We start from the raw sequence: 13,699 nt of genomic DNA, 5'->3' as shown, positions 1-13,699 counted from the left end.
TAATCAATTTCGTTGTGTTCTTATTGTTTTCTTCTTTTCTACCCTTGTGGATTTCTTGTTGATCAAAAAATCAATTATACTTTGTAATCCGACATTACAACATTATTCATATTAAAAAATTATTACTATTTTTAATTTTTTCTCTACTATAAAAATATTTATATAAATGATATTGTTTTAAGTGATTTATGTATTATTTGTGATGTTAAATAAGAAAAATGATTTTTATAAGGACATTTTATTAGCCAAGACTTTATAAGAATATTTTGTATTTTTCTAAGGAAAATATTTTTTATCGAGATACATTTTTTTCCAAGGCTTTTAAAGGAAATAAAATATAAAAAAAGTGAGAATTAAAATAAGTTACTTTTAAGAGCTAATAATGTTAAAACGTTATATATAAAATTATTGAAGAGTCGCATATTAAATTATTAAATCTTAATGATTTAAAATAAATAAAAAATATTTTAAATATTTATCTCTAAATATTATATATAAATAGAATAAATAGACATGAATTTTTTTTTATTCATATTAAAATTGTATTTTTATATTTTTAATTGTCCTCTATTATAAATTGTTTGTAAATAAATATTATTATAAGTGATCGACATAATATTTATACTGTAAATAAGGAAAGTAATTTTGTATAAGAATAATTTATTTCTAGCTAATGTGTTATAAGGATATTACAAGGATATTTTGTTTATTTTTATATATAAATAAACAAAATAACTTTTATAAGAATATTTAAAAACACTTTTTTTCCAGCTAAGGTATTATAATGTTATTTTTTTTCATTTTGATATATAAATAAATAAAATACTTTTTATAGATTTTTTTTATCTAAAATTTTATAACGTTACTTTATTCATTTTTATACTTAAATAACTAAATTGTTTTTTAAATGAACACATTTTTTTTTAGTTAAGATTTTATAAAGACACTTTTTATTATGGAAAATAAAAAAAGGTAATGAAAATGACTTTTGAAAATTACATAATTATATTTAAGTTTTAGAAATTTATATAGTAAATGCAAAAAAGATAAATTAGAATTGCGACTAAAAGTGTTATAAAAAATAACACATTAACATAAGGTTTTGTCTAAAGTTGCCATCCGTTAACTTTAGTAGATTTATAACATATTTGGTTTGATCTCCGACTCTTTTTTTTTATCCTACTTTTTTTTTCTTCTTCTTTTTCAATACATGGGATTTTATTATGTGTGTCAAACTCATAAAACAATGAAATAATGCTATCATGTTTTTTTCCCATGTGAACACCAAATATATTATATGATATTATATGATATGTCAATTTTTTATTCAAATCACCCATTTTTAAAAAAAAAATCCTCAAAATAACTCACTTTTTAGTTTAATTCTAAAACTACCTCATTTTGAAGAGATGACGCCACATGAATTGACGTCTGCTCTCTAAGTTAAAGAGGTCACGCCAATTGGATTGGCTTATGCACATAGTGATGACAATCCAATTGACACATGTGTGTATAATTTTAAAGGATGTGCCAATTGATCTGACACATGTGTGTTGTGTAATTTTTTTTTAAAATAATGTATACTTTAGATAAAAGTCGAAATCAGACAAATTGATATTAATATTAATATGCGTTTACATATGATAACCAAAAAGACTAATGTCGTTGACCGGGATGACCTGACTGACCTCCAGCACCACATACCCTAGCTACCCGAGCACGCGACCCTAACCCACGTTGATGATTCACCCCAGGTGTTTGAGGATTTGAGGACCCAGGAACATCACCACCAGCTGCAGGAGATTGCCTAAGATATTCAGACAAATCCGTGTAGTCTTGTGTATGCAATGAAGTGTTACCGCCATAGCTGAGCTCGTGACCCATGTCAGAGTAGTTGGGTTGCGTTTGAGTTAATGGAGGGCGACCAAGACGATTGAAGGGCGACATTGGTGTGAATGATGCGTCGAGGAAAGGTTGAAATGATTGTTGTGGTGTTTGATAGCCATATGGTTGTTGCATGTTTTGGTTTTGTGATGTTTGAGCTTCTTGGCTATAGTAATAGGAGGGACGATTGATATTAAATGATCGTTGAATGTTTTGACTAAGGCTGCTATGGTAGGGTGATGTGTTGGGTGTATAACGATGTTGGGTGTATTGATGATGATCTACTTGTTGGTGGTGGTACGAGGTATGCTATTGGTATTGTGGTTGAATGTTTGGCATGTTAGGGTCGTAGGTTAGTCTGTTTGTGGACCAAAATTTTTGATAAATAGGGGGTTGTGAGTAATCGGTCTGACAATGTTGTTGGGGGTTAGATGTTGAACCTTCTTGTGAGTAAGTTACTTGGCGTGGGTCGTATAGGTACATGTCCTCGGCGAGGAACTCAAATCCAATCGATATGTACCAAGTCATATAATTATGAGTTGGTTTTTCTTCGGTTGACATCACAACATCAATTAAGACATGGTCTTGTCGGTACTTCCATTTTCGACACTCAGATATAGTGAAGCTTTGACAAGGGTTAAAGTTCCACTGACCGTTAACTTTTTGTAGATGCCATTCTCCGAGGTTTGTCAGGGGATTTGGGATGTGTTGAAGCATACCGAACTGCAATTTAACACGATCACTATGGTGCATCTCCATAATGGTGAATGTAGATGTGTCTTTGTGTGCATTTTTACACAAAGAGCTATAAAGATAAGTCAAACAAGTGGACCCCCAACTGTAACTAATTATTCTATCTACATGTCTTAATAAAGGTAAATACATAACATGCATACTAGAACCACTACCTTCGGGAAATAAAAATAAACCAATTAAAAGCATAATATAACACATAGTTTTTATTATTCGAGCGTCTTCGATAAAATTTTCATCTAACTGTAAGTTGTTGTAATATGCCTTACGACGTGAAATGAGTATACCTTGACCTCTCGAGTTATCATCTAACAAGTCAGCATTCAATAGTCCCAGAGGTGAAAGATGGAGTGTAGTGTAGATGTCAGGTCAATTATTCAAGGAATATTGTATGAAAGTGATGAAAGAGGAAACTATCAAAGCTAACACACACGCGATTACAATCTTTGACCGTCATATGCAAAATTTCAGTGTACACGAAACAATGAACCATATTGAGGGGATATCAAATTTATCCTATGTTGTCAGACTAAACAGAAGTTGGTGCGACTCTGGAAAGTTCCAGGTCTTCCGTATTCCTTGCTCCTATGTCATTGCGGCATGCACACATACTCGCCAGGACGCTTACAACCATATATCCGATGTTTTACAAGGCCATTACCGTCATGAATGTCTATAACGAAAGTTTCTCAGTGCTAGAAATGGAGGAATATTGACCTACATATCAAGGGGACATAATTTGACATAGCAATGAGATGCGGAGAAAGAAAAAGGGATAGTCAAACAACACGCGTATTATAATAGAAATGAATACGGCTGGTAAAATGATAAAATTATGTGGTATATGTTGTCAACCCAGACACCATAAGAAAAAATGTCCCAATCTCGGAACAACCTCTGCATCATAATTTAGTACCTCCTTTTAATTTTTGCAACCTTTGGTTTTGATATATTAACAATTTTTTGTTACAACAAGGTTAACAAGAAACATCACTCCAACTTAAACACACTTAAAGTCGAACAAGTCTGAATAAACAACACAAACAATAAATATCAAAATAGATAAAAAATACTTAACCACAACGTTTAAAAACAACATTTCTAATTGATTACAACATTCAAAATGATATCATTTGGTCCAAACATCACTTCCATAACATCCTTATCATTTTTTACTCGCACTCATCCACATACGATATCGAGTCTCTCAATACTTCTAATTTTTTCGCCTTCAGGTATATTTCCGTCTAACCAACGACAAATGTTTCCGTCTCAATACTTCTTTAGTGGCTCGAAACGACAAATATTCTAGAAGAGCATCTCCATCGGAGACTTGTCTCTCAAATAAATCATTTTTCCATAGTGACGACGAAGACAAACCATGTTTGCAATATAATGAAAATAGATGTAGAAAAATGATTATTTAAATAAAAAATTTCAATATGTCTATCATATTTCTATCCATCTCATTGTCATATCTTGTTTTTATTCTATTTTAGCGCACCAGACAAAAATTTAAAATAAAAAAAATTAAAAATTAATTTAAAAATAAATATTAATCAAAAAACATTATTAGAATTTATAGGTAGTTATACCAAGTTAATGTTAGTGAGTAAAAAAAACAAGTTAATGTTAGTCAATTTTATTTAATTATAAAAGTTATCAGTCAATTTGTTGTATGCCTGTGCCACGTGCCTGGTATGGGCCCAGTTAACAAACTGAAGGTGAACCTTGTGTTCAGGTGAGATTGAGAATTTGAGATGTACCTACCCAGTTAGAACTCAAATTCAAAAGTTGAAACTATTTCAGTAAAAATCAGATCGATATAATATATTTACCGGCACATTTCATTTCACCATTTCTTCTCCGTCGTAACCGTCTTCTACTCTCACTCTCTTCACCTTCGATTCCAATTCCCATGGCTTCCTCCCTCGGCGAAAATTTCAACCTTCTCTCGCCTCAACAGGTTCTCTCCCCTTTCTATCTAATAACCTTTAATGCTTCGGTTTCTGATTCTGATTCTGATTATTGTTCCGCGTTTCAGCGAGAGTTGGTGAAGATGCTATTGGATAATGGCCAAGACCACCTGTTTCGCGATTGGCCAAATCCCGGCGTCGATGACGACGAGAAGAAAGCGTTCTTCGATCAGGTTTGTTTTCAATTTCCATCTAATAGATAGATCCGCGCATTTCCTGTATTATATCTATCTAAATGACACTGCGTTTTTGTTAGCTTGTTCTACTCGATTCTAGCTACCCTGGTGGGTTGGTAGCATATATCAATAACGCTAAACGACTCTTGGCTGATTCCAAAGCTGGAAATAATCCTTTTGACGGCTTCACACCTTCTGTAAGTCACAATGATTGATTTATTTATTTGTCATATTCATATGCTACCTTGTTTCTTCCACTTTATTATATTTTCAACGTTGTGCATTTTAGTCATAGTATTTATGAAACACGGAGACCAACACTGACACATTGACACATGTAATAATTTGAAAAAAATGAATAAATTAAATTTAATCACAAGTGTTACCGTCGGTTTTGGACTCCGACACTGACAGGACACACCTTTTTTCAGGTGATGGTGCTACATTACATGTGTATCTATAAGGATGTTATTGAATTTGAATTTGAATTTTCGTGCATGTCCATGGGATAAAATGTTATTGAATTTGAATGGTTTTGCAGGTTCCAACCGGTGAGACATTGAAATTTGGTGATGAGAACTTCAATAAATATGAGGAAGCAGGTGTGCGTGAAGCTCGGAGAGCTGCATTTGTTCTTGTTGCTGGCGGTCTTGGGGAGCGTCTAGGGTACAATGGGATTAAGGTTTACCTTTGTTGATTTTTTTTTTTTGCTTCTGTCATTTTCTGTGATGATGGTATCTTGTATATAAAGGCTGTTGTTGTTTTGTCAAAATCTGTGGTTGGTGATCATTGCGAGCTTGTTTAAACTAACTTATTGAGGGGGCCAACTTAATTAAATGCTAAGCACATTAGAATTTTTTTGGTGGATCTAGATTAAATGAAGATTAAAATGAGGAATCTAATACCCAAACACATTGACTAGTTTGTCATTAAATTATCTGGAGAAGCCACGTGTCTAGACAAGGATGGCAATGTGGTGTACCCTCTCATCTGCTACTATGAGTCTCACTATGTCTTTGAGTCTCTTTCCTTTTGAATTGGAAGGCTTCTATTCTAGTATTCTCATATAATCAATTTTTCAAGAGAAATTTAATAACTTTTGGGCTCCCCCATCACAGCAAAGCTCTGCTGGTGCTTCCATGGATAACTTAATATTGAATTTAATGCAGCTTTGATCTGTTTTAATATTGGGGTTGTTATTTTGCATTTAAAATTATGCATTTTTTTCCTTATTTGCTTGGAGAACTGTTTATTCAATTTCTTATGATATTTATCATATTTCCACAATAGAGTCTTCTCCTTTCCCCTGCTTCTAAAACAATGTATTGTAAGGTACTGAGATATGCGTGTAAATGGAAGGACTAATACTTTTTCATAGCTTTAGCTCTAGCTCCTGTACCTTATAAAGGGGTTTTTGTGCTGTGTGTTTGTCTGGACAATTCCTGCTTGAGAAGGGATCAATTACTAACTCTTAGCCATATCTTATGTTTTTCTTTTAGGTTGCTCTTCCAGCCGAAACAACTACTGGAACATGTTTCTTACAACATTACATTGAATCAATATTGGCACTTCAAGAAGCAAGCTCAGAAGGTCAGTATTAATTTCCTTTTCAGTAGAGTCATATTTAACCATTTGACTTTGTTACGTATGTGGTTAAACAAAAGACTGAGAGAAAATTGTGTAGACTGATTGTTTAAATGATACCAAATTTCTATGACTGAGGGTCCATTTGTTTTGATGAAAAATAACTTTTATGTATGCTTTACCTTATGGAAAATAACTTGATTTTGGAAAGAAAAAAATATCAGTAGAAGATAGCTCTCTGCAAAACATTTTTGGTGAAATGATTTTTTCTTCATAAAAAACAATTTTCATCCTTGAGCTTTTTTACAAAAAAAATGATGTATTATGTAAAAGCATTCTTAAAATGACATGTAATCTTTCCCTCCTAGAATGAGTTGTAACAGTTGACTGTTACAGCAAAACTAGGAATTTGAGCAAATGCCTTTTTACTTCTGATAAAATGCTTTCCAAAAAGTTTTTTCCACACCATAGAAAGAAAAACTACTTTTAGAGTTTAATTTTCTTCCTCTCTTTTCAAACTATTGACATTTTTAAGTATTTTCTAGTAATGGGTGTGTTTTTCAACTTTCAGGTGAAGGCCAGACACACATTCCTTTTGTTATTATGACCTCTGATGACACCCATGGGCGTACCTTAGATCTATTAGAATCGAATTCTTACTTTGGCATGCAACCCACACAAGTAACACTCTTAAAGCAGGTAGGTTTTTCTTTTAATGTCTCGTGCAAAGATCAATCTGATTTAAAAAAAATTTAATTATTAAATTTGAACATGATTCAGGAAAAAGTGGCATGCTTAGAAGATAATGATGCCAGACTTGCATTGGATCCACAAAACAGATACAGAGTTCAGGTATTGTTGGATACAAGTACGATTGCACTATTTTAGCAAAATAAAGAGAAAGAAACACTCTCTATTAGCCTCATATTATATTTTCAAACTAAGTGCATTCTATTAACTCTGTCTCTTTGTGTAGACAAAACCACACGGACATGGTGATGTGCATTCACTTCTTCATTCCAGCGGTATTCTGAAAGTATGGTATGACTCAAAACAGTTTATAGATCCTTAAGACCTATTTTTATGTCTTCCATTTTACTTTCTGATATATGAAGAAATTTGATAGAACTGTTCAATAGATATTTCCAAGTAATTTAAGAATGATCTGAATATATTTATGAACAAAAAAAAGTTGTTATGTAACACTATAAATTCAGCTGCTAATTTTATTAACTTATGGGATTGAAATCTAAAACTCCAATAAAAAAGTAGATCAAATTGCTTTGTATATTGTCGATATGCATTTATCATAAAATTGATGTGTTAGGTATAATGCCGGGTTGAAATGGGTTCTCTTTTTCCAAGATACAAATGGACTTCTGTTCAAGGTATGTTGCTTTAGCATATATCGTACTTTCAAGTTTCAACAAATCCTCTTTGAAATTCCAGTCGGTATATTTTTAGTAATTATTTCCTAGTAATTTGTGGATACAGGCAATTCCATCAGCACTGGGTGTCAGTTCTACAAAACAGTACCATGTCAATTCTCTTGCAGTACCTCGGAAAGCAAAAGAAGCTATTGGTGGAATTACCAGGCTCACCCACTCTGATGGTAAGTTGATTATTTCATCTCTCATAGACAAAGAAAATAGTGGGCATTCTAGAGTCACATATTAATGTGGGTGAGCATAACAAACTTGCTTTTGGTGTATGTTGCAAAGGATAGAACTTTTTTCTTACCTGTAAAGTGGTTTGAAACTGTAAATTTTATGAATATGTTATTATTTGTCTTAGGAGATGGTAGACAATGATTCTTTGTAGTAGCAAAATGGTTTTAACGATTAAACTCATCCACTGATATTGATGCCGGGCAGATCACGTAACCCGCTGCATTTAAAAAAAATGGTAAAAACTTTAGGTATTGTGCATTATTAGGCTAAGAATGCACTGTGCATAATGCACAACACCTAAAGTTTTTACTATTTTTTTTTAAATGCGGCGGGTTACTTGATCTGCCCGACATCATTATCAGTGGATACACATAGGAACCCTTGTTTTGAAACCAAATGTAATACAAAGATGGTGAATGAGTAACTACTTTAATAACGCATGAGCATAATGCTGAAACAATTTTGATGCTGATCTTCAAACTATTCGCTTGAACTAAACCAATACAATTTGGTAACTGTATTGGGAATTGTTAAAGAGTCCCACATCGGACAATATATGGCTTGAACATGTTTTTATAAATAGGGGCAATCCTCACCTTATAAGCCGGTTTTGTAGGGATGAGTTAGACTCAACCCAAATTCTGCGATGGTATCAGAACCTATCCTAGACCCAACAATGGGCTTCCCGCATAGTCCACGCTTCGAACTCATTGAGGCCCAAGCGTGAAGGGGTGTCTTGGACTTTCCGCCTTAATTGCGGTCCGTCCCTAGTCGCCTTAATTGCGGCACTTTGGCTTGCCTTCATTGCAGCCCCCAACACCTTCATTGTGTTGGCTTTGAAGGGGTGAATTTAGTCTCACATTGCTTAGAGATATGGTCTGTGTTGTGTTTATAAGTGTGGAGGAAATCCTCACCCTACAAGCCGGTTTTATAGGGATGAGTTAGGTCCAACCCAAATCCTGAGAGTAACTGTAAATCTGTGATAGCTAAACAAGCTATGTAGCCTTTTCATTCCCCCAATTGTGTGTGTACCACTTTCTTTTCTTATTTGTTGAGGATTGAAACGCTACCAAGTTCAAATAAATAGTTGCTAGGATAGGTCCTATTCTTTGAGAAAATATTTGCTATGAGATCACAATTTAAAATCCATGTCACTTGATTGTACTTATATTCATACATGGTTGGAGGTTTTATTCAAATTTAATAGCATTATATAAATAGTAATATATCTCCCAACTTCATTATGTCAATGACATTTTTTATGGATTTTCCTGAAGTAACATGTTTAGCACATGATCATTAAAATGCCAGGGAGGTCTATGGTGATAAACGTAGAGTACAATCAGCTAGATCCCCTTCTGAGAGCAAGTGGATACCCTGATGGTGATGTCAACAGTGAGACTGGCTACTCACCATTTCCCGGAAATATAAACCAAGTAATTATTTTTCATACTTATCTCAGTGTTATGGTCCTTTCTACCAGCTGTGGAATTTGCCTTTTCAATTATTTATTGTTGGGCAGATTTGATAGTATGCTTATGTGCATTAATATCATGTCATGTGGTGTGAGCCCTCAGTTCATGATGCATTATATTTGGAAATTAGTATACTAGAAATATTGGGCTTTGATTGCCTATGTTTAATTGGTTGTTTATATCCTTACATATTTGAACTGCATCATGATTCATGGTTATACCATGATTGCATAATAACGATAACTTACTTTTTCTGCCAGTTGATTTTAGAACTTGGTCCTTACATTGAGGAGCTTGCAAAAACAGGAGGTGCCATACAGGAGTTCGTGAACCCAAAGTATTTCTTCTTTTGAATACTCACTATATTATATTATTACTTCACCACTTCAGTGTAGCATGCTTCAATTTTAGTTGATTACAGTCTATGCTTTGTTGTTGTATCAGACATTGTTTTACCATTTTTCTTTCTTGTCTTTCTTTTTCTAAATAGATGGTCAATGTTATTCTTTAAAGTATGAGGCGAGCTATTCCATTTCCAATAAGTTTGTAGTTGAACTAGCATTATTTCATGAGAAAGTTTTCACGAACAACTTGAGGAAAAATCTATACTGACTTAATCATCTTTTTTTTTTCTCCTGATACTGCAGGTATAAAGATGCCAGCAAGACTTCATTTAAATCCTCAACTCGACTTGAATGTATGATGCAAGACTATCCAAAAACATTGCCCCCATCCTCTAGGGTTGGGTTCACGGTAAATTATCGATTTGAGAGCAGTGCATAAAATTTAGCAAATCAAATCTTATTATCAAATTTGACTTTGCCATCGTTTGAGATCATATTTTCAGTTAAAGATGGAGTTAGTCCATTATGTGATGTCACTTTTTGGGTGTTTGGTTATTATGCTTGGTACTACTTGACTGGTCCTATGTAATTGTGTAGGTGATGGAAACATGGTTTGCTTATGCACCTGTGAAGAATAATGCTGAGGATGCTGCTAAGGTACTGCTTAAATTTTAATGCATAGGTTCATACATGTAAAAACAAAAGAATGTAAAAAAAATAGTGGGAGCGCTAGATGCAGTATAGAATTGAAGTATATTGGAAAGGTCTTGCCACAAGTTTGTGATAATGAGAAATTTGGATTCAAGTTGAAACCTCAATTGAGTAAAAGGTTTTGAGTAATGGTATCTTAGGTATGACTTAGTTTTTATTTCACTTTCATTTTTTAATCATAAAATTCTAATTTCCCCCCTTATCTTCCAAGTTTTATAAAAAAAATACTGAAAACAAATTTTAATTGCTTTCAGTATTTTTCATTGAGAACTTGGAAAATAGGAAATAGACTAAAAAACTGACATTTTTGCAATTAATGGTGAAAAGAAGAAATGAAATCAGATAATGGAAACAGAAACCAAATAGGCCCTTAACTTCCTAAAAGGCTTTCAAGATGGATAATTTCTTGTACCTTCATTTTTAATCTGAAGGTGCCAAAAGGAAATCCATACCATAGTGCTACCTCTGGAGAAATGGCCATCTATCGAGCAAATAGCCTTATTCTCAAAAAGGTAATTTAGTGATTTTACTCTGATATCATGCAAGTCTTGAATGTGAATGGCATGACAGACAGGTGATAATTTTATTACTTTAAATGTTTTATTTTCTTTTAATTATTTTATGTTCTTTCCATATAAATTAGTTTTGTAGATATTACTTATTTATTTTTTAGGTAATGTGAAAATATTTGTGATAGAAATTCAATATATGTTTCAAGTGCTGATTCCATCATACAAACTAACAGAGATAGAGAGAGATGTCAGCCATAAGATCTAAATTGAGTAGGTGAAATGTAAGAATAAAACCTACAATGTTGCATAGAGCGGCTTGATGCATGGTAAAAACTTAAAAGAAATTAAACTGAATGTCACAAAGATGAGTCTGTTACGTTGAATGAATTGTCTTACGAGACAAGATAGGAGTAAAAATAGAGTTATTGGGGAGAAATTTGACACAGACCCATTGTAGAGAGAATGCTATAATCTCGAATTAGGTGATTTGATCATGTACGGATAGGAACTATAGAAACAACAGTAATGAGAATAGAGCTGATGAAAAATAGTCCAATAGTAAAAAGTGGAGAGAGACAAAGGAAAGTTGAATTATAGATCAAACCATAAGAGAGATTTAGACAAGGGTAAATGATCTAGCGTAGCACGCTAGCGTCTAATACATGACAGGAAGGTACGAAGATGATTGATTGCTGCCTCTGTAGAGTTCAATACTGATTAGAATACTGTACAGATTAAGAAAGTTGTAGAAGATTGTTTACTTGTCAAACAGTGGAGCTCCAATATACCCAGTACCTATAAATGGGTCTGCAATAGTTATATTTAGAATGAAATATAATTGAATGTTGTTTCAAGAATCTTCTTTGATTCTAGGTTGTTATTGTGATTCATGCAGTGTATCTATCCCATTCTCACATGTCTTTTTGTGCTTTTTTCGTGACTACCTTGATGCCAATTGCTATAACGGTAATTGACGTTTCAGATTATTACAAATCTCTGCCTTCTTTTTTTTCCATTTCTTCCAGGCTGGTTTCCAAGTAGCAGATCCGGTATTACAGGTTATCAATGGTCAAGAGGTTGAAGTTTGGTCCCGTATCACTTGGAAGCCAAAATGGGGTCTGACTTTTTCTTTAGTCAAGAGCAAAGTCAGTGGAAATTGCTCCATTTCTCAGAGGTCTACGCTAGCAATCAAGGGTCGAAAAATTTTCATTGAAAATCTTTCTGTAGACGGGGCTCTTATTGTAGATGCTGTTGATGATGCAGAGGTATGCCAATACAATTCATCGGTATTTTACATGTTGAGGTTTTGTTGCATTTGCACATTAGCTGCTTAGTAGGAGTAGTTACAACTTGATGCAAGACAGCACAGTAGTGTTAGCTTTATTTCCTTCACACAAAAAAAATCACTTTCAGAAATTACCCCACCACTAGCTCTTCAAAAAGTAATTGAAGCTTGAAACTTATATTATTGACTTGAATGCACATGCTTGTGTTTGATTGAATGTTTTTTAATTAATATGTTTTTTTTTATACAAATTAAATAGGTTAACGTGAGTGGTTCAGTTCAGAACAATGGTTGGGCTCTTGAACCAGTTGACTACAAAGATTCCTCAGAACCTGAGGTATTGAGAATCAGGGGTTTTAAATTTAACAAAGTTGAACAGGTGGAAAAGAAATACTCTGAGCCAGGCAAATTTGACTTCAAGGCTTGAAGTTGCATTTGTGCGCAAAGAATATAGAGTTCTCTTGTTTCATTATCTATTCTTTATTCTCTTGTAATGTGACACTATAAATTGGGTTTGGGAATGCCTTTTAGTAATAATATGTTACAAGTAGTGAGTGACATTAAAGTTTTGAAGGGTTTCTTGCATAATTTCACCATCCCACCCACCTAGGTTTCTGAGTGGAGTAACTGTATTATTATTTTGTTCATAAGATTTACTAGTACTCCACTTTGATCATGGAAAGTTTTTGTTGCATTCATAGTGTGTAAGGTCAAGGTGTAAATGATCTTGAGTCTTTTTATGTTGGTGTGCTTGAAATTTGATCATCTTTGTCCCTCATATATGTTGGATATTGGTTTATGACATTGAGTAATAATTAACCACAGTTTTAATGTCAGTTCCTTTCAGCTTTTTTTAAAATAATTTTTATATTATTATATAATTTTTTTGTTAATTTTTTTTAACAAACCTCAAATAAAAAATTGATTTAAATAACTTTTCATAAAATATTATTTTAAGTATTTCACTTTTTTACTATCATTATTTTTTATATTAAAATTCCAAAAAATTAATTTTGGAGACTTCAAATTCTAGCTTCAATTGTACAAAATTTGTGCACATGGTGATGAAGGTCTCAAGTAGTAAAGAGCAAGAGACTTGTCCCACGAGCAACTTTTTAGGACGTTGGAAAACAAGTTCTAAACGGTAAAAAGAGATCAAGAAAGAAGCAAACAACCAAAGACTTCAAAAGACAAATTCTACAAACTTTTTTTGCTCTGTTTTATTGTTTTAGACTATTTCGTCTTATTACAATGCTTAAAGCGTGCAGATTGAAAATTAACCTATTGACCTGAGAAGGATGACTTGATAATTTGAATTTGGATCAAATA

The 13,699-nt window shown here is 33.1% G+C and overlaps 1 protein-coding gene across 1 annotated transcript; it reads left to right on the top strand.

Moving 5' to 3' along the window:
* Positions 1-4,340: 4,340 nt before the first annotated feature.
* On the top strand, positions 4,341-13,207 carry LOC127082747 (UDP-sugar pyrophospharylase). Its single transcript, NM_001426880.1, has 17 exons — positions 4,341-4,603; positions 4,682-4,786; positions 4,870-4,986; positions 5,331-5,471; positions 6,289-6,379; positions 6,945-7,072; positions 7,154-7,225; positions 7,350-7,414; positions 7,701-7,761; positions 7,868-7,985; positions 9,355-9,479; positions 9,779-9,855; positions 10,166-10,271; positions 10,460-10,519; positions 11,005-11,085; positions 12,111-12,350; positions 12,630-13,207. The coding sequence occupies exons 1-17, from the start codon at positions 4,556-4,558 to the stop codon at positions 12,795-12,797; spliced, it is 1,803 nt and encodes a 600-aa protein (NP_001413809.1). The 5' UTR covers positions 4,341-4,555; the 3' UTR covers positions 12,798-13,207.
* Positions 13,208-13,699: the final 492 nt, after the last annotated feature.

The sequence above is a fragment of the Lathyrus oleraceus genome, chromosome 5 (genome assembly GCF_024323335.1).
Source record: "Lathyrus oleraceus cultivar Zhongwan6 chromosome 5, CAAS_Psat_ZW6_1.0, whole genome shotgun sequence".
In the NCBI taxonomy this organism is placed as follows: domain Eukaryota; kingdom Viridiplantae; phylum Streptophyta; class Magnoliopsida; order Fabales; family Fabaceae; genus Lathyrus; species Lathyrus oleraceus.
This window is presented reverse-complemented; position numbering and strand designations above follow the sequence as displayed.